Source organism: Enhydra lutris, unplaced genomic scaffold, assembly GCF_002288905.1.
Source record: "Enhydra lutris kenyoni isolate GAN:26980312 unplaced genomic scaffold, ASM228890v2 scaffoldscaffold47, whole genome shotgun sequence".
NCBI lineage: Eukaryota > Metazoa > Chordata > Mammalia > Carnivora > Mustelidae > Enhydra > Enhydra lutris.
The window spans coordinates 2302505-2329574 of NW_019154131.1; the positions used below are offsets into that span (position 1 = coordinate 2302505).

The window sequence follows — 27070 nt, forward strand, 5'->3', positions numbered from 1 at the left end:
TTGAGGCATGTGCTTGAGTATAATTTGTGCTGATTATGAGGTGTTTTCCAGTAATGTAAAATATAATTCTGATGGCCTGTTGTAAATACAAATTCTAAGCCAAAGTTTTTAATACGCTGCAAATTACCTTACTTCAGTGGTTTCCCAATTTAAATTAACTTATGACCAGTCACCATATTGTTCAGGTCCTGATTACAAATCTGTATCAAAAGAAAATTGAATAGACTCCTCTTTCTTCATTGATTTTAATTTAAAAGTAAATTCATTTGGGATGCACAGAGTTACAGATTTCAGAAGTTTGATAAATCCATTTGAATTGTAGTATTAAAAATGTTTCCATAGGTTGTGTGTTTGGGGACCACCCTCCTGTGCTTTACTGTCTGTGGTGTAAGACTCAGCATGTCTTATTGTGTAGATATGGCCATTACATTAGTGTGGTATTTTCTCTCCATTAACTGAAATCTGCATTTTTTTTCATAGGGTTGTTTATTTGGTATAATGTTTTATTTTCTATTTATATATAATATATATTAACCATATACAGAGGGCTGCCTCAAGTGACCATATAGGACAAAATGATTCCTTTTATTCCTATTGGTATTGTAGGGAATGGTAGTATTTCTTTTTCTTTTTTTTTTCTTTTTTAGAGAGACAGAAAGTGCTCGTGACTGTGGAGGCAGAGTGAGGGGCGAGAGGGGCAGTGGGAGAGGGAGAGAGAGAATCTTAAGCAGGCTCTATGTCCAGCATGGAGCCCACTCTCACAACCCTGAGATCATGACCTGAGTGAAATCAAGAGTCAGATGCTTAACCGACTGAGCCCCTGGAATGATAGTATTTCTGTTATTTTCTTTGCCATATACTTTTAAAATATCCAGCTTATTTAAAAAATTCAGATGCAGATGCTTAAGCAGAACATCCTACCTTTTACAGGTGGTTCCTTATACCCTAATGGCTCTTTCCTGGCTAGTTGATCTGTTTCCTTCTGATGATCACATACTCCATGGTGGCATCAATAAGTCCTATTTATTTATATTTTTTCTTTTTCATTTATTTAAGATTTTATTTAATTATTTAACAGAAAGAGATCACAAGTAGACAAGAGGCAGGCAGAGAAGGGGGGGAAGCAGGCTCCCCGCTGAGCAGGGAGCCCAATGCAGGGCCCGATCCCAGGACCCTGAGATCATGACCAAAGCTGAAGGTAGAGGCTTAACCCAATGAGCCACCCAGGCACCCCTCTTTTTTTTTTTTAATTTAAATTCAATTAGCCAACTTACAGTACATAATTAGTTTTTGATGTAGTGTTCAATGATTCATTATTGCGTATAACACCCAGTGCTCATCATATCACATGCCCTCCTTAATGCCAGTCATCCAATTACTCCATCCCCCCACCTACCTCCCTTTCCACAACCCTCAGTTTGTTTCCCCCGGACTCAAGAGTCACTCATGGTTTGTCTTCCTCTCTGATTTCTTCCCATTCAATTTTCCCTCCTTTCACCTATGATCCTCTGCGCTGTTCCTTATATTCCACATATGAGTGAAATCATATGATAACTGTCTCTCTGATTGACTTATTTCACTTAGCATTATACCCTCCAGTTCCATCCATGTGATGGATATAAATGGTAAGTATTCATCCTTTTTGATGGTTGAATAATATTTCATTGTATATATGAACCACATCTTCTTTACCTCTTCAACTATTGAAGGGCATCTTGGCTCCTTCCACATTTTGGCTATTGTGGACATTGCTGCTATGAACATTGAGGTTCAGGTGCCCCTTGGGATTACTATGTTGGTATCCTTTAGATAAATACTCAGTAGTGCAATTGCTGGGTTGTAAGATAGCTCTACTCTTAACTTCTTGAGGAGCCTCCATATTGTTCTCTAGAGTGGCTGCACCAGTTGCATTCCTGCCAACAGTCTCCACAGCCTTGGCAGCATTTGTTGTTCCCTGTCATGTTAGTTTTAGCCATTCTGACTGGTGTTAGAATGGTATCTCATTGTGGTTTCGATTTACTTTAAAAATATTCTTGTGAAACACTTCTATGAGGTTAAAATTGTTCATAGTTAATGAATACTGGTAATCCTTTTGTCAAATTGGTCACATGCTTGAACTATTTGCATGTAGTGAGCTATAGAGTTAGATAAGTAACATTTCTAGTGGCTTTGTCTTCATTTTGGCAGTGAAGGAGTTAAACAGCTTCTGTGCATCTTCCCACTTTATTCATGTGCATCACCTTGTCTTCCTGGTGAGTTCTGTTTTCTTTCTGGGTTCTCTCTCTAGGATTCTTCTCTGTCTTTTCCCTGTGTCTCTTTCCCTTCTTGCTTTCCCACTTCCCCTTCTTGCTTTCCCACTTGCTTTGCGTTGGTAGTGTTTCTCTCTGAGTAAGTAAGGCGAAGAGCAGGGCATCATGCATGTTCATTTTCCTGTAGCTTGCGTGGCTGAATTAATGAGTCTGTCTCAGACAAAAACTGCAGGGATGAAGTCAGTGGTGGAGAAAAACGACTATGTTGTGGTCCTTGATATACTATTGAGCAAAAGGGTTGCTGCATCTTAAGCTTCCTCTTTTAAAGGACTGCTCAAAACACTGCTCCCACACAGACTGGTGGGACAGGTTTCCAAGCATTTGACTGGAGCTGTCTGGGAATTTGGTTCAGGAAATTGGTAGCAGCTAACCTTTTAATTTAAATTCCAGTTAGTTAACATGCAGTGTAATATTAGTTTCAGGTGTACGATATAGTGATTCAGTACTTCCACCGGTGCTCATCACAACAAGTGCACTTCTTAATCCCCATCACACATTTCACCTATTCCCCTCACCCACCTCCCTTTTGGTAACCATTAGTTTACTTTCTATATTTAAGAGTCTGTTTCTTTGTTTGCCTCTCTTTGTCGTTTTTCCTATTTGCTAGCTTGTTTTGTTTCTTAAATTCCATGTATGAGTGAAATTTACCCAAAGAACACAAAAATACCAATTTAAGGGATATATGCACTCCTGTCTTTAATAGCAGCATCATCTACAGTAGCAGTTAACTGTATTAAATTGATCAGAAAGAAACACAGAAAGGTGGGGAACTGCTGTTTCTTCTCTTGCCAGGCATTTGGAACGATCACCTCTAGGAGTCTTTCTTAAAATGAGAGATTTCTATATTAAAATGTGTATTAACTTTTCCTAACCATCTTTATTATTTTCTCCATTTACCAGATATTAGGTTGAATTAAAATTTGTAAGTTGAAATTTGTAAGGCTTAGTAATTTTATATCTTGTGAAAACAATTCTTGGTAGCTCTTTTTGTAAGGAAGGTCAGCCTTTAGTGATATAAAGATGTATCCTTTAGCTTTTAAGAATTCTGACTCTAATTTTTAGTACCAGGGTTTTTTTGATGGAGTTGGTGTATGTTTGCATAGAACTGTCTTTCTGTGAGAATACTAGAACATAAGCTTTAAAAAAATCTATCTGAAATTTTTTTTTTTTTTTTTAAAGATTTTATTTATTTATTTGACAGAGATCACAAGTAGGCAGAGAGGCAGGCAGAGAGAGGAGGAAGCAGGCTCCTGGCTGAGCAGAGAGTCTGATGTGGGGCTCGATCCCAGGACTCTGGGATCATGATCTGAGCCGAAGGCAGAGGCTTTAACCCACTGAGCCACCCAGGCGCCCCTCTATCTGAAATTTTATCATAATTGGCAAATCACTACTTATATTCATTGTTTCCATTTAGGTTTTTTCCCAAGCAGTTCTCAAGGGTGTGATGCATTTCTTCGCCACAAGATGACACTGATATCTCCGTCAGTATTGAAGAAATATGGTATTCCCTTTGATAAGGTAAATTAGTATTATTTTTTAACATTCATTTTGTATGCATAGTATTTATATGTAAGACAGATTTAACACAAACTAATATATCCTTGACTTCAAATAGGGTTTTTAGGATGTGGGGAGAAAAATTCAGATTCATGTTTTATAATATAACAATTATTTATCTGAGTACTAATTTGAAATGACTTTTTTTTTTAAGATTTTATTTATTTATCTGACAGAGAGAGAGATCACAAGTAGGCAGATAGGCAGGCAGAGAGAGGGGGAAGCAGGCTCCCTGCTGAGCAGACAGCCCGATGTGGGGTTTGATCCCAGGACCCTGAGATCATGACCTGAGCCGAAGGCAGCGGCTTAACCCACTGAACCAGCCAGGTGCCCCATTAAATTACCTTTTTTTTTTTTTTTAAAGATTTTATTTATTTATTTGACAGAGAGAGAGATCACAAGTAAGCAGAGAGGCAGGCAGAGAGAGAGGGAAGCAGGCTCCCTGCTGAGCAGAAAGCCTGATGCGAGGCTCGATCCCAGGACCCTGAGATCATGACCTGAGCTGAAGGCAGAGGCTTAACCCACTGAGCCACCCAGGCACCCCCCATTAAATTACTTTTATTTCAGGGTACATTTACTATAATTTCATGCTGGTTATAGTTCACTTATAATAATACTAAAAATAAAATGCAGGACATTCAACAAAATAAGATGTAGCACTTCTACATTAAAGTCTTTTATATGAACAACATAGTTTATGTATGTGTGATCTATTTTTTAAAAAGAACTCAGAACAGAGGCACCTGGGTGGCTCAGTTAAGCATCTGACTATGGCTTAGGTCATAATCTCAGAGACCTGGGATGGAGCCCCTCCCGTGGGCTAGGCACTCAGGAGGGAGTCTTCTTGTCCCTCTTCCCCTCCCCTCACTTGTGTGCACAGGCATGCTCTCTCTTTCTCTTATGTAAATATAAATCTTAAGAAAAAAGAACTCAGAACAATTATCGTTAGTTTGGTTGGTTAGAATCAATGATTATGATACCAGTATGTTGCTTCTAAACATATTCAGACATAAAACAATTGAGAGTTCATTATGAATAAAATTGCCTGATGATTGAATAATCAGAAGTTGCTTCTTTGAAATATTTCTGAAGATTAAGTTCTGTAAGACTCAGTACATACTAGGTTCCTCTTTCTTTGTGCCCATGGGTAGTTACTGGGTCAGAATTATTATGAGCATGAGAACTTTTTTTTGAACATGAGAAGTTTTATGTGAAGAAGCCAAAGTGACAAAAAGCTTTTGACCAGATAAATAAAAGCTCATCTCAGTTAGAAGAGGATTTAGTAATTAGCTACTTGTGAACATATTAATAAATAGCTATACTCTCTTCTTCATCTTTTTTTCTTCATTTTTTAATTTGACTTTTCTTCCCATAATATTTGTTGTTTTTCACTTTAGAAGTTTTTCACTTGTGACTAAATCTTTACCTCTTCTTAATCCCCAGCCCTGAAAGCACATCCCCCCACCCCCAGCTTTGTTCAGTGTAGAATTTTTGTAAGGATGAGGAGTCATTCTCCAACTTGGAGGTGGTGGCTGCTCACTCACAAACTGTCTATGCTGTATTCATGCATGAGATGAGACATATTTGTCTTGTGTGACAGGGATGCTCTCACCAATGTTTTACTCGCATAGTCTTAGCCTTGACAAAAAGCAGGTCTTTGAGATGTATACTGTGGGGGATGTGCCTATGTGTGGAGAGAAGCTGGTGATGGACTACAGCACTGTCACAGGTACAGAGGGCAGGGGCTGTGTCCCCCAGATGGGCCACTGCCACTGTGAGGTTCTGTCTTACTTACAGATACCTCTAGGCACTGGGCTTTTCAGTCTCAGACACATCATCATTGAGTCTTTCTTTTAGGTGGTTGGCATTAACTTAATTAGACACTTCTATTTAAGTTGGAATTTTAGAAGAGAGAGGAGAATGAATGGATTAGTCTCCCAAGAACAGAAAATCCTTAATGATTTTAGGGCTGGTGAGGGATACTGATCAAGCTGGTCTTTGAAGAGAGGGTCATGTGAAATAGCAGAGTGTGGGATTGGTTCATTTCCCTAGGACTGGAGGCCTTTGGAGCTTGTAGCTCCTTTTCAAGCTCTGGGGAGAAGGAGGCAGGTGCCCTGCACCCCTTTCTGGGCTGTGGCTTTTCAGTACTACTTGGTAAATCACCAGATGACAGGTTCTCCTTTGATCTCTTGAGGTTGGGACATTTCATGGCTTCTGAAGACACCAGTGCCTCACCATCTGATTGACATTTGCAGTTTTTTATGCGAAATACTGCCATTTCCCCTTCCATGTTGACGAAGAATATGTGATGACTCTGTACTCCTCGAGGAACTTATTCTCTGATGATGATAATGTAACATGGGACAGAGTAGTGTAGGCTTCTGAATTAAACTTCCCAAGTTCATTCCTGTTTCTGTCACTTGGGGAAATTACATAATTTTTCTGAGCTTCAGTTACTTTAGCTGGAGAACGATGATAATAATAATACCCACTTAATAGGACTATTATGAGGATGAAAAGAGATGATCTATAAAAGGGCTTTGCATAGCCTTCTTTCTCCTCATTTTGACCCTCTTTTTAGGCAATCATTTCACAGTCAAAGTAACATTATTTTCCTTTTTCTTTCAATGTATTTGCAATTTTATACACACACACACACACACACACACATACATGTATATATATGTTTAATAAACTGATAATATCTGCTTTTAGATTATGTGTACTTTCCTTTCCAACTTCTTTTATGATATGGAATTGTGATGATTGTTTAGTCTTTTAATAAAAGGGACTTGTTCTTTTCTGTCACTGTGCTTTCTTATGTACATATTACACAGAGGCAATAAAATAAGCCAAAAAATATTTTGGCTAACTGAGACTCACTGTTTCTGGGAATTACATAGAAGCATAAAATTTAGAGTCCCTTTCAATGGGAACAGGTACTCTTTTTCAACATGGCAAGAACAGAGTTTTCTAGGTAGAGTAGAAAAGGATTGTGGGTGGGATTCAGTGGAGCAGTGAAGGTAGTTACTTTATCCCAGTGGCAGCAACCCTACCCTCTTCACCCATATGTGTAGGGTTAGAAATAGTTGACCAGCTTGAGTTTTGTTTTATCACATAGTACAGGGAAGTGCCTAGTTTCCAAGCCCAGTTATAATTAATGAAATTCAGTTAGACCAGGAAAGGAGAGAACCAGGCTGTGTTGTCATGTGGCTCAGAATGATGGATCTGGAACCATGTTGAACTCTGAGGAGTCGTTCTTTGCTTGCCAGGTGGCAGCAGAGCGCTGCTCATTGTAGTAGAACACCTTCTGGGCTGTCACGGGCCAGAGGGCGATGAGATAAATTTCAGATTTGTTGTAAAAGAAAATACTTCCACATACAACATTTTTGTATACCTAAAATGGCAACTGAATTGCCTTGTGTGCATCTGTATTTATACAGTATGTCTCCTATATGTCTACATACACATACGTACTCCCAGATTCATTTCTCAGCATTTTAGGACTGAATTGAACCATGGTGACAAAATGAACCATAGGTAATACATTTGATAATCCATCATAGTATAGGTAAATTTTTAAAAAAAGAGCAGAAAAATTTTGCATTACTATTTTTCTATAGCTCATGGTGTGATTTGTGTGTTTTGGTGGTTATAAAAAGCCAGATTTCTTTAACCTAAAAAATAGGAATAGAATAAATGTATTTCTCATGTTTGCTTTTAAGCTCTGACTGGTTTACCCAAGTTTCTTTAATTATATTTAAAGATGCACTCACACATACATATTTGAGTTCTTTGATAGAAATTTTACTATTAAATGTAATATAGTTAATTGTATATTTTCTGAGTATTATGAAAGAATAATTTGGTGAATACTCCCAACTCTTTAGCAACAAAATTCATAGTAAACCCTGTTGAGGGTGCATTATTAGAGTTTCTATAGCTATAACTTCAAAAAAAAAAAAGAGTCAAAATAGGTCCCATTACAGAACTACAGTAATATGAATTTTTAAAGTATTAAAATATGCAGGTTGAGTGCTAAAACAAATTTACTTGGATAACTTAAAAACATCTTCATATAAAATATAATATCTTTGATTATGGATTGAATGATTGAACAACATTGCTGTAAACAGGGTCATACCCTGTTTAGAAAAGTCTTTAATGTTTCCTGATTAACATTTAATGTTTCCCGATTAACTGTTAATGGATTGGGTAAAGATCTGGGGCTACTTCTTTTATATTAGATAGCTCTGATATCATGGCATTTTTTTCTTTTCTTTATTGGAAATATATTTTAATTGTATTTGCAACTTAGAAAGTCTTATAATTAGAAAATATTATATGTTTTCTACTCTACAGATCACTCAGGAGGCTGGAGAATTTATGATCACTTTTCCATATGGCTACCATGCTGGGTTTAATCATGGTTTCAACTGTGCAGAATCTACAAATTTTGCTACAGTTCGATGGATTGACTATGGGAAAGTTGCTAAATTGGTAAGTTATGCCTCAAAAATAAAGCATAAATTAAATGTGTATTCTGGTTATTGTAGCAGGAAACCTAAGATCACATGCAGCAGTTTTTTTCCTTCATTGATGTTGTGTGCTTCTTATCATGATAATTTATTTCAGACCAGGTATATTTATTTTATATGGGCTATATTATCATTTGTAGCTATAGTTCTCTGTTTTGAGATTAATGTGGAGCAGAGGTAATTTTTATGCAGCTGATATTTGCTTTCTTTCTTAAAGCTAACAATTGTATTTTTGTGAGATTTTTTAGTGGCTCCCTGTGGCTCCACGTTAGGTAGACTTGGCTCTGTCCAAATTGAGTTTAGTCCATGGCTTAGAAAACAACTACTTACAGAGGAGAGTTTCTGTTAAAACTGTAGTAAGAGGTTGAGGGAGGATGGTAAGAAGAAATGATTAAAATTGCCTTTAGTACAAACATGAATTTCTTGAAAGTAATATAGAATATACTTTAACAAGAAATATATCTTTATGTTAAATTTGGTATAAAATTTTGCATCTCCTGCTCAGTTATATTTAATTTAGTTCACACACTGTGTATTTTCATTCACAGGGCATAACTTCTATTTAATTTAATTAATCTCCCCCTGTGGTGTTAAATAGAAGACATCTTCAAAGAGGTGGTAGCTTCCATTAGGTTGCTTTCTTTCCTGTGGCTTTGAAGGCAGAAGTACAGGCTGGCAGAGGGGAGCTTCTAAATGAAACTGTATATTTTACAGAGTATGTAAAATTGACACAGATTTAGTGGAACGTGACACATACAACTTATATGGCTGTCTCTCGGCCACAGTATGAGTATTATTCATTCTACATTGATAAAACTTGCATATAGAACCACTGGGTGAACTTGGATAGAAATATATTCAGGGAAGAGAACACTAGGTTTAGTTTAGATGTGTATTTAGAGAATTACATAGTATATTAAAAAGAAACTATAGCCCTTTGACAGCCTAGGAAGCATTTGTGTGAACTTGCGAAAAAAAGAAACCTCTTGCTATTAGAACACTTTTTCTGTTCTGAGTAATTTCTGTTTATGAGGGGTAATTTAGAAAGGAACAGAACTGAACTACTTCTTCCCATTACACATTCTTCATATTATAATAAACCTAATAAAAAAATAGAAAACTCAGAGTATGTGTCTTGGCCAGTTACTTAGTGCTTTCACAGAAAGGTAATGCTTGTATCTGCATTGAAATGGAGGCATAGACCCATAGTTCTAGCAAGGTGTGTTATTTTATGGTTTGCATCTTTAATCATTGACATAGAAGTCAGCTATCACAGCTGTTCAGTTACCAGAAAAATTGGTGCTTGTTTACTGTGGGTTTCAGATCTAGTTCATGGTATTGGTACCCTGGGGAGAATAGCTTCTCCCCAAAGCTAAAATGTTCTTGGTGGGATTCCACATTTCTTTGTGCTTGTGGAATGGGACTGGGGTATGACCAAGGGAGGGAGGTTGGGTAGTGGTCCTTTCTGAAATCACAGCTGACAGAGCCTAGGATTGTGGGTCTAAGAAGTAGAACACCATAGTGGAGGAGGCAGGGGTCTAAGGTCCCATTTTTCTTCTAGCTAACCACATATCATTAGGACAGTCATTTATTTATTTTGTTAGTTTCTTCCTATATAAATTAGAAATACCTCTCCACCCCATAGACATTATGAGGGGAAAAAAATCTTAGGTATGTGGATATCCACTCATGCTGTGTTGATTTATATCATTCAATTTAGTTAAAGAATATGACTGTCTTGGTTCTGGTATTTTGCTAGGTACAAAATTGTTCAATGACTATGATGCAGTTTTGGCTAGTTGGTTAAAAATTGTTTTAATTGCATGTGTTTGAGATGTTTTTAGGTGTTGCCTTTACCTTTCCCTTACTTTTGATGATGTGGTTCTCCTCCTCTGAGAATGTATTTGTTTTCTATTGCTATTGGAGCAAACTACCATAAAAGTACTGGTTTAAAACAATATTCACTTACCATGGTTCTATAGGTTATAAGTTTGATATTAGTCTCACCAAGCAAAAATCAGAATTTTTGCGGGGCTGCATTTCTTACTGAAGATGCTGTTGAAGAATCCATTTCCTTGCTCAGTCAGGTTGTTGACTGAATGCAGTTTCTTGAGGTTGTAGGACTGAGTTCCCATTTTCTTGCTGCCTGTTATCTAGGTCTTTGCTCCTAGAGGTATCTCTCAGGTCTTTCCATGTGGTCTCCTACATTTCAGAGCAAGCAAAATCCCTTTTGTCATATAAGATGACATATTCACAAATTGCAGGGATTGAGACATGGATATCTTTGTTGGTGGGGATGGGAAGGTTAGGGCAGTATATTCTCTACCACAGAGAGTTCCAGTCAATAATTGACATGGTGATATATTAAGAGTCTTCTGTGAGTAGATGTAACTGATTTCAGTTATTTTATACAGGAACTGGAAACTAAATTTATAATGGCTACAGTTTTGAATGTCTCACTAAAACATACTTATGCTTTTTTAAATCATATCCCTCAATTTTATTTTATTTTATTTTTTATATCCCTCAATTTTAATATTTTCTTGATTAGTCTCATTAAATAAGTTCTCTTATATTGTAGGGTGCTATGATGGCATTTTTGTGCATATTTTGGTGTCTTTGTAATTTTTTTGACACATTTTTATTGATCTCCAAGTCTATTTCTTTACACAGCAATATGAATACTGTATTGTGTGGATGTGTGCATGCATGTGTGTGTGTAGTTTTTAATCTTGGGAAAATTTGTGAGTTGGACAGTTAATTTTTGTGTTTTGCTGGGAACAAATGTATAATGGATTAGTTATGAACTGTACCTAGAAGACTTTTAGCTTTGGGATGCCTGGGTGGCTCAGTCAGTTAAGTATCTGCCTTCGTCATGATCCTAGGGTCCTGGGATGGAGTCCCACATTAGGCGCCTTGCTCAGCGGGGAGTCTGCTTCTCCTTCTGCTTGCTGCTCCCCCCCTGCTTTTGCTCTCTCTGTCTCTCTCTCTCTCTCTGACAAACAAATAAATCCTAGAAAAAACCAAACGGGTGCCTGGGTGGCTCAGTGGGTTAAAGCCTCTGCCTTTGGCTCAGGTCATGATCCCAGGGTCCTGGGATCGAGCCTCACATCGGGCTCTCTGCTCAGCAGGGAGCCTGCCTCCTCCTCCTCTCTCTCTGCCTGCCTCTCTGCCTACTTGTGATCTGTCTGTCAACTAATTAAAAAATCTTAAAAAAAAAAAAAAAAAGAAAAAACCAAATAAACTTTTAGCTTTGAGGATGCCTAAGTTAATTCTTAAACTAACGAAGTTTTGCCTACTGAATTCTTTGCTTTATCTAGTTTATTCTAAATGATAGCTATTATTATACTCAGGGCTAGTTTTATATTTGTGTATAGTAGCATCTGAGGGGTCCTGTAAGTCCTATCTATCTATAAATATTTCCCCTTCAAGTACCCAAAGTTTTATGACTTTATGTTTTTATGGTTATTTGAGATTAGGGTACCTACAAACACATGTACTTGAAAAAATATATTTTAAGCCTCTAATTAAAAAAAAGAAATAGTTATTATTCACAAGGGATGAGTTGTGCTTTTGAGGGGGGCAGATAATTTAAAAAATAATGGCATGGTTTTTTCATAGTTGAAGGACTAGGGGAAATGAGATCTCCTTTACTTGTCACATGGGTAAGAATACATAAAAGCTTCCAAGACAGAGTCTCTTTGTGGGACAGAATTAATGTGGTATAGCATGTGGGTCTGTACTGGTTATATTTTGTATATTACAAACCAATATTTCTTAATTTGATGACTTAGAAAAGAGCTTTACAAAGCCCTACTTTTAAAAAAATTTATTTTATTTTTTCAATGTTCCAAGCTTCATTGTTTATGCACGACACCCAGTGCTCCATGCAATACGTGCCCTCCTTAATACCCACCACCAGGCCCTCCCAACCATCCACCCCCCTCCCCTCCAAAACCCTCAGTTGGTTTCTCAGAGTCCACAGTCTCTCATGGTCTGTCTTCCCCTCTGATTTCCCCCAACTCACTTCTCCTCTCCTTCACTCAGTGTCCTCTGTGTTATTCCTTATGCTCCACAAGTAAGTGAAACCATATGATAATTGACTCTCTCTGCTTGATTTATTTCACTCAGCATAATCTCCTCCAGTCCTATACATGTTGATATAAAAGTTGGATATTCATCCTTTCTGATGGAGGCATAATACTCCATTGTATATATGGACCATATCTTCTTTATCCATTTGTCTGTTGAAGGGCATCTTGGTTCTTCCCACAGTTTGGCGACTATGGCCATTGCTGCTACAAACATTGGGGTACAGGTGGCCCTTCTGTTCACTGCATCTGTGTCTTTGAGGTAAGTACCCAGTAGTGGAATTGCAGGGTCATAGGCTTGCTGTATTTTTAATTTTTTGAGGAATCTCCACACTGTTTTCCAAAGTGGCTGCACCGGCTTGCATTCCCACCAGCAGTGTAAGAGGGTTCCCCTTTCTCCACATCCTCTCCAACACTTGTTGTTTATTGTCTTGTTAATTTTGGCCATTCTAACTGGTGTCAGGTGGTATCTCAATGTGGTTTTGATTTGAATCTCCCTGATGGCTAATGATGATGAACATTTTTTCATGTGTCTGTTAGCCATTTGTATGTCTTCTTTGGAGAAGTGTCTGTTCATGTCTTCTGTCCATTTTTTAACTTGATTATTTGTTTTTTGGGTGTTGAGTTTGAGAAGTTCTCTATAGATCTTGGATATCTGCCAGCTTTTTGCCATTGAGAATGATATTCGCTGTGGGATTTTCATAGATAGATTTTATGAAGTTGAGGAATGTTCCCTCTATCCCTATACTTTGAAGCATTTTAATCAGGAACAGATGCTGTATCTTGTCAAATGTTTTTTCTGCATCAATTCAAAGGACCATGAGGTTCTTGTCTCTTCTCTTATTGATTTGTTCTATCATATTGACTTATTTGTGAATATTGAACCACACTTGCATCCAAGGGATAAATCCCACCTGGTCATGGTGGATAATCTTTTTAATGTACTGTTAGATCCTATCAGCTAGGATCTTGTTGAGAATCTTGGTATCCATATTCATCAGGGACATTGGTCTGAAATTCTCCTTTTTGATGGGGTCTTTGCCTAGTTTGGGGATTACTGTAATGCTGGCCTCATAGAAAGAGTCCGGAAGCTTTCCTTCTGTTTCTATTCTTGAAATAGCTTCAGGAGAATAGGTATTATTTCTTCTTTGAGTGTTTGGTAGAATTCCCCAGGGAATGCATCAGGTCCCGCGCTCTTGTTTTTTGGGAGGTTTTTGATCACTGCTTCAATCTCATTACTAGATATTGGTCTATTCAGGTTGTCAATTTCTTCCTCTTTCAGTCTTGGAAGTTAATAGGTTTCCAGGAATCCATCCATTTCATCTAGGTTGCTTAACTCACTGGCATATAGTTATTGATAATAATTTCTGATAACTGTTTCTATTTCCTTCGTGTTAGTCGTGATCTCTCCCCTTTCATCATAATTTTATTAATTTGGGTCCTCTCTCTCCTCTTTTGGATTAGTTTGGCCAGCAGTTTATCGATCTTATTGATTCTTTCAAAAAAACCAGCTTCTAGTTTCGTTGATGTGTTCTACTGTATCTCTGGTTTCTATCTCATTGATTTCTGTTCTAATCTTGATTATTTTCCTTCTGTGCGTGGCGTTGGCTTAATTTTTTGTTGGTTTTCCAGTTCTTTAAGGTGTAAAGAGAGCTGGTGTATTCTGAATTTTTCAGTTTTCTGAGTCAGACTTGGATGGCTGTGTATTTCCTGCTGAGGACCCCCTTTGCTGTATCCCATGGGTTTTGGACTAATGTGTCTTCATTGTCATTGGTTTCCATGAATTGTTTTAAGTTCTTCTTTGATTTCCTGGTTGTTCCAAACATTCTTTTTTTTTCCTTTTTCATTTCTTCTTTTTGTTATTTATTTTTATTAACATGTAATGTATTATTTGCCCCAGGGATACAGGTCTGTGAATCGTCGGACTTACACAGTTCACAGCATTCACCATATCATGATCTAAACATTCTTAAGCAGGATGGTCTTTTTAGCTTCCAAGTGTTTGAATTCCTTCCAAACTTTCTCTTGTGGTTGAATTCCTTCCAAACTTTCTCTTGTGGTTGATTTCCAGTTTCAAAACATTGTGATTTCAGAATATGCAGGGAATAATCTCAATCTTTTGGTATCAGTTGAGCCTTGATATGTGATCCAGTATGTGCTCTATTCTGGAGAAAGTTCCATGTGTGCTTGAGAAGAATGAGTATTCCGTTGTTTTAGAGTGGAACATTCTGTATATATTTATGAGGTCCATCCGGTCTAAGAGTCATTCAAAGCTCTTGTTTCTTTATTTCTTTCTTTCTTTTTTTTTTTTTTTTTTGAAGATTTTATTTATTTATTTGACACACACACACAGAGAAATCACAAGTAGGCAGAGAGGCAGGCAGAGAGAGAGGGGGAAGCAGGCTCTCTGATGAGCAGAGAGCCCGATGCAGGACTCGATCCCAGGACCCCGGGATCATGACCTGAGCTGAAGGCAGAGGCTTAACCCACTGAGCTATACAGGCGCCCAATGCTCTTGTTTCTTGATTGATTTTCTGCTTGGATGATCTGTCTGTTACTGAGAGTGGTGTGTAAAGATTCCCTACTGTTTAAAAAAAAAAAATCCCTACTGTTAATATAGTCATATCACTATGGCTCTTTATCTTGATTAACAGTTGTCTTATGTAGTTGGCTGCTCCCATACTAGGGGCATAAATATTTACAATTGTTAGATCTTCTTGGTGGATAGACCCTTTAAGAATGATGCGGTATCCTTCTGTATCTCCGACTACAGTCTTTAGTTTAAAATCTAATTTATCTGATATGAGAATCGCTATCCCAGGTTTCTTTGGAGGCCCATTGGCATGAAAGATGCTTTTCCATCCCTTCACTTTCAGTGTGGATGTAGCTTTAGGTTCCCAATGTGTCTCTTGTAGACAGCATATGGATGGGTTCTGTCATTTTATCCAATCTGCAACCCTCTGCCATTTTATGGGAGCATTTAGGCTTTTCACGTTGAGAGTGATTATTGAAAGATACGTTTTTATTGACATCATGTTGCCTGTGAAGTCCTTGTTTGTATAGATTGTCTCTGTAAATTTCTGGTCTATGTCACGCTTGGGTTCTTCCTTCTTTTATAGAACCCCCCCTTAATATTTCTTTAGTACCAGCTTGGTGGTCACATACTCTTTTAAACCTTGCCAGTCTTGGAAGCTCTTTATTTCTTCATCCATTTTGAATGTCAGCCTTGCTGGATAAAGTATTCTTGGCTGCATGTTCTTCTCATTTAGTGTCCTGAATATGTCTTTCCAGCCCTTTCTGGCTTGCCAGGTTTCTGTGGACAGGTCTGATGTTATTCTGATGGACCTTCCTCTGTACATAAGGAATCTCTTCCTCCTAGCTGCCCTCAGAAGCTCCTGTCAAAATTATGATTCATGAGATTCATAATTCGGTGCCTTGAGGCAGGTGTTCTTGGTCGGTGTTCTTTCTGCCTCTAGGACACGAACGCTTGATCCATTTCTCAGACTGGGAAAATTTTCATCCAGTAGTTGTTCAGCTATTATCTTCTAGTTCTGTCTTTTTCCAGCCCCTCAGGGATCCCAATAATTTTGACGTTGGAATGTTTCATGGCATCATTTATTTCCCTAGTTCTGTTTTCATGGCTTCTAAGCTATTTGTTCCATGCCTCCTCCTGATCCTTTTTCTCTATCATTTTGTCCTCTAGATCATTAATTCCATCTTCTGCCTCAGTTACCCTAGCTGTTAGAGTATTTAGATTAGATTGGGTCTCATTTATTACATTTTTAACTTTTTCCTGGGCAGTTCTCACTTCTGCCCTTTGAGATTCTATGTTGTCACTATGGTTTTCTCCAACCTAGCCATTGCCCGGATAATTGTTACCCTGTATTCCCTTTCCGACATACTATTTATGTCCATATTCAATAGTTCTGATGGAGAGGGCACAGTCTCTGAATTTTCCCTCTGTTGGGTGTTCTTCCTCCTATTCATTTTGGTGAGAGGTGGTTGAAGGGATGTATAGCTGAATATATCAACCATGATCCAGGCAGGGTGCACCCTGGAACGTTTAGGAGCAATTGGAAGTCACCAACAAAAAGAAAGAAAAAAGAGAAAAAGAGAGAGAGAGAGAAAAGAGAAAACACAGCAGAATGAGCCCTAAAAGTAAGATTTATGAGGTATATAAACAAAATGGACAAACAAAAAGACCAACAAATGTAAATGACAAGGAAAAAAAAAAACAGAACCCAGCCCAAATGAATCCCAAGGATAAGATTTCTATAATACTAGCAAAAACAAATACACAGAAACACTAACAGAAGAAGAAGATGGGAGGGTGGTTATAAATCCTTGAGGTGGGTGAGGAAGGTTATTTTGATTCTTCTTGGTGTATCTTGGTATCTTTGTTAAAGGACTCAACTTTACCAAGATAAAGGGAAATTAAAACTGATTTATGTATAGGGGTAGTATTGATTAGGGAAAGAGGGTTGCCTTGAAGCTTATATCTATATGTATATTAAAAAAATAGAAAAGAAAAACAGGTCTATGTAAGAAAAAAGTTCAAGTTAAAAGGTTATTATGGAATATGTTGTATTAAACCTCTAGTTGTAATGGTAAGTAGGTTAAAAAAGTTAAAAAGAACAAGGATTGTGAGAACAAATTAAAAAAAAAGTTGTACCTATGAAATATACAGGTTTTAGGACAATACCAGATGCTTAATATATTATTTTCCCCTCATGTTAGGATTTTACTGTTTTATGGGGACCCTGGGGAGGTTGTCCTCTTGTTCTTTTGGCCTGCTTTCTGGAGGAGGGGCCTGCCACATTGTTTTTCAGTCAGTCTTGCTTGGGTTGAGTTGTCCTGCCCCCTATCAAGTGGCTGGGCTCTGTGGAAACCAGTTTTTCAGGCTTTTATTCTGTAGAGGTTTTTGTTCTTTGGTGGCTTTTTGAGGTTTAGTGGAAAGCATACTGCACCCAGACCTCCGCCTCAGAGGGGAGCCTCAGTCTGCTCCCCTCTCGGTGGTCCAGAACACACAGATGCCCCCTCTGCAATGTCTGCTGAACTGCACAACCTCCCACAGGCGGTGAGCGCCCCCAGCCACAATCTCAGTGGTCACAGGAGGTGCCCGTTGTCTCTGCACTCCCGTGCCACTAAAACCTCGAGCAGTATTGGTCCAGGGAGCCTGCTTCCTGTGTCTGCCTTTGCTGGGACTGTTCTCTGGGCTCCAGACATCATTGTTGGGCAGGTCGCAGAAGGCTGCCACTGCCTAGGGATCCGGACCAGAGATTAGCGGGTTCTCTCAAGTGCAGACTGGGACCGACCAGATCCTCAGCTGGTCCTAGAGACAGCTGGCTAGTGCACACACCAAGCTCCCTTAGGTTTGGGGGGAGTGCACACACAACCCCCTCACAGTTTGGTGAGTTCAGGGGAGTGCAGAAGGGTGCGGACCTAGCGAGTGCTGGCTGGTGCCCATACCAGACTGTCTCACACGAGGGTGGGAGTGTTTCCAGCCCAGGGGTGGTGCGCTCAGGGACCATGGAGGCTCTGCCACACTCTCTGGCACAGGTGGTCGCCGGCAGTGGTCATCCTGGGTCTGTAGGCTTAGGCCCCTGACTGCCTGATTCTACCAGTTGCCCCTTAAGCTCTTTTGCTCTTTTTGAGTACCTTCAACCAGACTTCAAGTTAATGCTGGTCCCCAACCACAGAGAACTTTTTTATTGGGGTGTTACTTTCCAGTGGGTGGCTCCTTCACCCTTCTGTTTATCCTCCGACATCAGTCCGAGCATTCCCACTCCGCTTTACCTCTCCACTGATATCTTCTGCCCCCATAGAGATCCAGAAGTGTATAATCTTACATCTCAGGCTGATTTCATGGGTGTTCAGAGTGTTCTGGTAGATAATTAGCTCACTTTAGGGGACCGGTTGAAACAGGGTCTCCTACTTCTCTGCCATCTTGCCCCTCCTCCTCCAAAACTCAGTTTTTTGTTTAAAACAAAACAAAAAACAAAACAAAACCCAAAACATTGGGTTTGAAAAGATAACCCCAGGGTCACGGGTAATATTGGAATTGGTGATTTTTATTCAGAAAATTATACTCTAGAACAGAAAGGCCTTGCCTTTAAGAGAACTCACCTACCTAAGAAGGGGGTTATGTAATTTCCCCCATTACATTGATCAGAGGTAAAGTTTTCACTGAAGAAAAATTGAGAGGAATGTTCTAGATAGCTACGTGCCCATTTGCCTACTGAGTTAGGCAGAGTTCAGCTTCAGAGAGTGCTCAGTGAGTTCCTCCTTTGCAACAGGAATTGTGCCTGTGTTTTTACAAAGAAGAAAGATGTGTTTTCTTTGTCTTCAAGGAGCTTTCATAAAGAACAGAAGGGCTTTTAATAAACCTCCATTTTCAAAACTGTAGTATGAATAGAACATACTATCTAGTTATTTATTTTAGGCATCTTTATAGTTTTGAACTTGAGTAATCTAGAATGAAATGCTGTATTTTTTTTCTGGTAGAGATGTAAAACTATGCAACACTTTAGCAATTGAAATAAGATATTGATGAATATTTGAGATGAATGTTTTCCATTTCTGGAGCCTTCTTTCCTTCTGTGGTGGAATGAAGTCCATGATTACTTCGGTGCAGCAGCTGTGATGGCACTCACAGGTCTGCTTCCTGGCTAGGCTGGATCAAAGAGCTGGCCTGAAGGTTGTATTTCATTTTTCTGTTTGGTAGGATGAAGTGCAGTTGTTTTGATGTTAGGTTTGATGGATTTGTTTGCCACTGCATTCATTAGCTTCACATCAAAAAACTGACAGGCTGTTAAATGAAACTTTGGCTTAGATTTTCAGCTTGACTGTTTGGAGACATTTGTGAAGGTATTTTGTTTTTGTGTCGCAGCAGCCTCAAGCACTGTGATTGTCTCGAAGGGAAGAAAAGTTATTTACTGTACTGATTTTCTTGAGTAGAAAAGAATCATTGTGTTGGGGACAGTGATATCTAGCCTACACCATGAAAAGTAGTGTATTTATGACCACGTGTGCAGTATGAGAGACTTATCTGTGGCACGATAAATCATGTTATCTTTTTGGAAGGAAAGGTAATAGTTGGGGGCTCCAAAATGATACCTCTTATTTTGCATTAATTTTATTTTAAGTGATAATCTATTAAGATGATATGCCAAAAAGTTGAAAAATTATACTGCAGAGCTGGGAATGTTCTCTCATGAACTTTAGGAGCGTTTCATAATATAAGTTTAAAGCTTTCTGACATTTGAATCCTTAAGTGTTTGAACAAGTTTAAAAAGAGAATTTTGAAACGAATTTCCCTTTAATCTGGAGTGGATTTCAATTATTAAATTGTCTTACATACAAGAGCTGTGGTATAGCTTCATTCCATTTTATATTTTAATACTTTTCTAGAATTGGATTTTTTATTTTTAAATCAGTTAGCACCCTTCCAAAAAAATCTTGAATCTTGGGCAGTCTTTTTTAAAACAATCAGGAATCATTTCCGTGGTGAGTCCCTATGTTATATTTTAATATGCTTTAGATCACAGAATTTCTGTATTCTTAAAGCATGTGAAGAAAAGGAAATGTAGACTAATAGTCCTGCATTCTAGTTTTGAATGTCTGATGTGGCCTATATAATATGAACTTTAGGAGCACAGAGATTTTATATTCTCATTTTCTCTTTTTACCTCTACTTTGTTTCTATTTCCTGGTCACTGGTGGTATAACATAGAGTATAAAATACCAGGTAGAGAAACAAAATCATATGAAGTTAAGTCCTTTGGAGCTTGTACTCTGACTGGGGAGTTAGTATTTATATATGTGGAAGAGGTATTAAGAAAGAAAATATTCATATTATATCCTCATTTTATTCTGATAAAGTATTGAATTGTGGGATTCAGAAAATCTGAGATGCCAAGTTGTATAGTAGAAAGCCATTTGATTAGTAAATATTGTGTCTGCAGGGGAGATATCTGGACCTCAAGCCCTCAGAGCTAGGGAGCCTGATTTTATTTATTGCTAACTTAAATTTGCCGAATTTTGGGATTTGTGTTACACGGTTTATGACCTAATGTTTTGTTGCTAAACTGAAATCAATGCTTCCTGATTTTTGAGGCTGTTTTTGAGGCTTTAGTTTAAGTCAGTACTTTAAGGAAAAGTAAGTTGGCCGGCTCCTGGGTGGCTCAGTTGGTTAAGCATCTGCCTTCAGCTCAAGTTATGATACCAGGTATCATGGAATCAAGTCCCTGCATCAGGATCCCTGCAGGGAGTCTGCTTCTCCCTCTGTCTCTGCCCTCAGCTTGTGCTCTCTCTCTTACTCACTTTCTTTCTCTCACTCAGGTTCTCTCTCTCAAATAAATAAAATCTTTGAAAAAAAAGAAAAAGTAAATTGACTTATTTGAATAACTTACATACTCTACTGAGAAAAAAATTATTTTTTAAATTATTTTTTAAAAATTATTTAACAATTTTTTTTTGTTGTTTTTAAATTATTCTACTTTCAGGGGCGCCTGGGTGGCTCAGTGGGTTAAGCCTCTGCCTTCGGCTCAGGTCATGATCCCAGGGTCCTGGGATCGAGCCCCGCATCGGGCTCTCTGCTCAGCAGGGAGCCTGCTTCCCTTCCTCTCTCTCTGCCTTCCTCTCTGCCTACTTGTAATCTCTGTCTGTCAAATAAATAAATAAAATCTTAAAAAAAATTCTACTTTCATATGAGTTTGATAGTAATGATTGGTGAGATTGATTGTTCATGATATGCTGGGCCTTGTCCAGGGCACTTTATTCATTTTATTTCTTGCCATTTCTGTGATAGTGTCAGTTCATAGATAATTGGATGCCTTCTGCCCTCTATCAACCCCTTTTTCAAATGGAGGAGGAAGGAGAAGAGGAGTGATACATAAAATGAGCACGGTGGGGCTGGGATCAGAGGCAGAAGGTTGACCCCCTAGTGTGCTATTTCCTTTTGGACTCATCTCCCTGATTACGGTGGATTAAGTAGGTGCCAGTCTGCTATGAGATTTGTGGAATTACTTTTAAGATTCTTGAGGATTTAGAATGATCCTGTCTACTGTGTAAGTTGTGAAGGGGAGCTTGCACCCTAATTGGGGAGTTAGAAAGAAATTGAGGGCACACCTACCTGTTTTTATGATTATTAAGAACCAAATTCTATTGCAGGACTTTTGAAACTTTGGGATTTTTTTCTTAACCATCTCTTTTACCTTTTCCATATTTATTCAGTGTTTATAATAGTAAATACATAGTAGAAAATTCTACAAAAGGCTCTGTTCCATATAGGTGTTTGGCACTTGAGGGATTCAGAGGTTGGGGTCCCAGGGTTGGTATAACTGCTCAGCAGTGTCATGAGGTCCCCTGCTCTTCCTATCCTTCTGTCCTACTGGCCTTAGTGGGAGAGTGTTCACAAGTGCTTACTCCAGGCATGTTCTCTCCAAGGATAGGAAGAAAGGAGATAGTACAAGAAGGTGGCTCACCCACCTTCCTCTGTTTGGGAGGAAAAACTTTCCTTAAATCCATCTGAAAACTTCCTTTATATTCTGTGGCTAGCCGTAACTGTAAAGAAGGCTGGGGAAGTTAATGGCATGTTTAGGCTCTATTCGTGCTGCGCTCTGTGCTGTGGTTAAAGAAGTAAAATAAGACAGATGTGATCTGTCTTTTGGAGCTAAGAGTCTCCAGAAGCTGTCCTCAACCCTGTGGGGCTTTAAAAGTACAGAACCCTGGCCTCACCCAGACCAGTAAGATAATGATCTCTGGTAAGGGGTTATAAGTGTTTGAATTTTAAAAATCCCCATAGCTGAATCTGGTGGATGCTTTGAGTTGAAAGCCATGGGTCTTTAGTGAATTTAATAGACATTTGTTGTTTGGATTGAGGTCCTTCAACATCATATAATATTTTTTCTCTCCTAAAAGGTATTTTAGGTTTTAAACCATCAATGTAGAATCCATTTGTAAGTTGGAGATGTGTAACAGCTTTCAAGTATATTATTAATAGCCCTTTTTCTTTGAGAATTAATAGGTATTTTGGGCACATGTAGAATTGGGTAAGAGAGTATTGGAAAAGATCTTCTAGAGGAGGACGAGTTAAAGGTAAAAGTATATAGCTTTTGTATATAGCGATGTATATAGTGATTTCTAAGGTTAACTATGAGCTTTTTGTCTAATGTACTGGATTTGTAATTGTTTAGGGGATCCTTTTTTAAAAAATATTCCTTCTTAGTTTTTCTCCTATCTTTTTTTCATTATGGAAAAATATTATAAAATAAAGAAAACTCTTAATCTCTTATAATAATATAATCATACAATAGTATATTTGGGTTATCAAAGGTGAATATAAATTATCAAAGAGATAGATACTCTATTTAAAATAATATGGAAACAACTTTTTCCTACTCCCTCCTCCCATAATCTTTGTACCCCTTTAAGCTTATTTTTCTTCTTACTACTGTCTGGCATACTGCTGATAATGTCCTAATTTGTTTGTCTCCCTTGCAGTAGGCTGAGAGATCTGTAACAGTAGGGATTTAAAAAATCATTAGTATCGGGGCGCCTGGGTGGCTCAGTGGGTTAAAGCCTCTGCCTGTGGCTCGGGTCATGATCCCAGGGTCTTGGGATCGAGCCCCGCATCGGGCTCTCTGCACAGCGGGGAGCCTGCTTCCCCCACCCCACCTGCCTCCCTGCCTACTTGTGATCTCTGCCTGTCAAATAAATGAATAAAATCTTAGGAAGAAAAATCATTAGTATTAATAATATTATTAGTATCATTTAGTGTTCTTTACCCAGCACGTAATAGATGCACAAGAAATAGTTTATTGAATGATTAAATGACTTCTTGCCCAAGGCCATTTAGTTAAAAACATCAGAACCAGGATTCAAACCTAGGAATCTTGCCTATATTTTATTGCTTTCTTCTTACATAAATAGTGTTCTCTTTTTTACATTTTCAGCTAACATTCACTGACTGCTGTGTTACACAGAACAGAATAATTACAAATGTAATATATAAATTTACTACATTTAAAAATCTTCCTCAAGAACTTGTAGCTTTCCAGTCTGAATCTGAAATCCACTTTCACTACTTAACTCATCATATCAACTTACATGGTAAAGCGTAAGATATCACGGCAGAAGAGGAAATGGTTTGCAAAGTTTGGGGACAATGCAAGAAAACAAAAAAATTGGACCCTGTGAGTACAGTCAGTTCTCCCTCTGTCACCGATAAGCTGATTTTCTTTGGGAGTATCATTCTGCCTTGCTGAGACTGTCATGTTAAAATAGTGGTTCTGTTCCTAACTTCATTCAAAAGCTGTCAAAAGCTGTCGTTAGACATATGATCACACATGAGCTAGGAGGCAGCCTCTATCAGTACTTTAGTATGACCAGTGAGTAAATGACCAGGGGTAAGAGGAACACTGTAGCTTGTGGGGCTGGATTTGAATATGGACACCGCTGCTTCCCAGCATTTGATCCTCTTGCTGGTTGTTTGATTCACTTCATAACTTTATGGTTCGGTTTCTGATTGTTTTCTCTTACATAGTAGCTATCTAAAAGGATCTATGTAATCTTTTGATAAAATGTGGTAACTTAAAGAAAAAGCTACTTAGAGGAATACTTGGGAAAAATTCTTCAAGTGAGATCTGAACCCTTGGCCCAGCTACATACTGATTTTTCTTTCTTGGTGGATGAGCTAAGCATGACTTTTTTTTTTTTTTTTTTTTTTAAAGATTTTATTTATTTGAGAGAACGAGAAAGAGAAAGTGTGCATGTGAGCATGAGTTGGAGTGGGGGTGCAAAAGGAAAGGGAGAGAGGCAAGCAGACATCCCACTGAGCAAGGACCCATGGTTCAATCCCAGGACCCTGAGATCATGACCTGAGCCAAGGCTGGACACTTAACCAGCTGAGCCACTCAGGCATTCCCCTAAATTAGGGCTTCTTAAATAAGGCATACCAACCAAAGTCATTGTTCCCTTTCCTTTGAGATAACCTTCTCTGCTAATGAAACAAGAGCAACATGTGCAGATGCCTGATTTGTAGCTTTGGTATAGGAGTCTTACTTACTTATCATTTGATAGGACTGTTTTGAATCAAAAGAAAGTTTTAGGGGCGCCTGGGTGGCTCAGTGGGTTAAAGCCTCTGCCTTCGGCTCAGGTCATGATCTCAGGGTCCTGGGATTGAGCCCCGCATCGGGCTCTCTGCTCAGCAGGGAGCCTGCTTCCTCCTCTCTCTCTGCCTGCCTCTCTGCCTATTGTGATCTCTGTCTGTCAAATAAATAAATAAAAATCTTAAAAAAAGAAAGAAAGAAAGAAAGAAAGAAAGAAAGAAAGAAAGAAAGTTTTAATGGGATTTCACTGAGGTCAGTGGATATAATTAAACCTTAATCAGTGGATCCGTAATCTATCCTTCCTGTGCTCTGAGCAAGGTGATAGAACATACCTCTTTTTAGGACTGCTGGTTTTAACTATAGCCTGGAAATTACCCACTAGGGCTGTTTCCCCAAAGAGCACTCTCTGCCAGAGCCAGGGACCATACTCAGGCCAAAAGCTCAAAATAATGAAGGCATATTGCTGAACAAGATTTTGATATTTAAATATCAAAGGGAATAAAGAATAGGTGATGAAACCCATGATTACTCTCTATTACTGTTTTAATAGTTCTACACCTTTGTAATTAGAAGAATCAGAATGTTAGCCAATTCAAAGAGGAAAGGTGTTCCCAGTTAGGCAGACCCTGAAAAAGTCTCATATAATATAGAAGCCTAGTACCTAGTTTTCTCCCTCATTTAGCCATACCTGTTATTTTTAATTTACTATAATTTTATCCTCTATAAACTATGGCCGTTAATAGTTTTTGCCTCTTTCTAAAATGAGGAAGGCAGAACAAGAGTGTCTTCTGGACACTCTGGATTCCGTGGAGGGATGATTTTCTACAATAGCTTAGAGCACCAATAAATTCTCTGTGGCACTATCTACAAAATTTAGTGCTTACAGCTAATTCTTCCAGGCGTTATATTTCGTCTTTTATTTGTATTGATCACTTTGCATTTTTCCATGTGCTGTCTTTAACTGAGGACAATATCAATACTTGTATGCCTTGTTGCTTCTTGAGTGCGGTTTTTATAATGGTTTTATGTAGCTCTTATTATTGTTTAATATTCTGATTTTTATTATACTTGAGTATGAGCAATGAATAAATGGTTAAGTAGGGGAAATTTCAACTCAGAGTTATAATGTCATTTAAAAATATGAAGAACTATGGAGCGCCTGCGTGGCTCAGTGGGTTAAAGCCTCTGCCTTCAGCTCAGGTCATGATCCCAGGGTCCTGGGATCGAGCCCCACATCAGGCTCTCTGCTCGGCGGGGAGCCTGCTTCCTCCTCTCTCTCTGCCTGCCTGCCTCTCTGCCTACTTGTGATCTCTGTCTGTCAAATAAATAAATAAAATCTTTAAAAAAAATATGAAGAAAGGGGGGAGGAGTCAAGATGGCGGAGAAGTAGCAGGCTGAGACTACTTCAGGTAGCGGGAGATCAGCTAGATAGCTTATCTAAAGACTGCAAACACCTACAAATCCAACGGGAGATCGAAGAGAAGAAGAACTGCAACTCTAGAAACAGAAAATCAACCACTTTCTGAAAGGTAGGACGGGCGGAGAAGTGAATCCAAAGTGACGGGAAGATAGACCGCGGGGGGAGGGGCCGGCTCCCGGCAAGCGGCGGAGCAACGGAGCACAAAATCGGGACTTTTAAAAGTCTTTTCCGCTGAGGGACATCGCTCCAGAGGCTTAACCGGGGTGAAGCCCACACAGGGTCAGCGTGGCCTCAGGTCCCGCAGGGTCACAGAAGGATCAGGGGTGTCTGAGTGTCGCAGAGCTTACAAGTATTAGAACAGGGAAGCCGGCTACAGAGACAGAGCCGAGGAGTGACTCCTAGCTCGGGGTTACCTTGAACCGGTCGCAGGCTCGGTCAGATCGGAGCGCGGCCGGAGGCAGGGTGACGGGAGTAAATCGGCGCTGTTCTCTGAGGGTGCACTGAGGAGTGGGGCCCCGGGCTCTTGGCTCCTCCGGGCCGGAGACTAGGAGGCCGCCATCTTCATTCCCACCCTCCGGAACTCTACGGAAAGCGCTCAGGGAACAAAAGCTCCCGAAAGCAAACCCGAGCGGATTACTCAGACCGGCCCCTGGTAAGGGCGGTGCAACTGTGCCCGGGGCAAAGACACTTGAGAATCACTACAAAAGGCCCCTCCCCGAGAAGATCAACAAGAAGCCCAGCCAGGATCAAGTTCACCTACCAAGGAGGACAGTTTCAATACCAAGGAGAGCAGCGGAATTCCAAAGGAGGAGAAAGCAAAGCACGGAACTCATGGCTTTCTCCCCATGATTCTTTAGCCTTGCAGTTAATTTAATTTTTTTTCTTTTTCAATTTATTTTTCTTCTTCTGCTAAATTTTTTTAACTTTTACCCTTTTCTTTTTTAACGTTTTTTAACTAGTTTATCTAATATATATATATTTTTTTCCTTTTTATATATTTTTCTTTATTGGTTTTCTTTTTTTAATTGTTTCTTCCTTTTTTTTT

General features: G+C 38.9%; 1 protein-coding gene across 2 annotated transcripts in view; it reads left to right on the forward strand.

Moving 5' to 3' along the window:
• The window catches only part of LOC111156570 (lysine demethylase 4C), a 467853-nt gene that overhangs the window by 128510 nt on the left and 312273 nt on the right, over positions 1–27070 (forward strand). For both annotated transcript variants that reach the window (XM_022517552.1, XM_022517553.1), the window contains exons 7-8: positions 3724–3827; positions 8229–8366. In XM_022517552.1, the coding sequence (XP_022373260.1) occupies positions 3724–3827; positions 8229–8366 (242 nt within the window). The remainder of the gene's footprint in view (positions 1–3723; positions 3828–8228; positions 8367–27070) is intronic.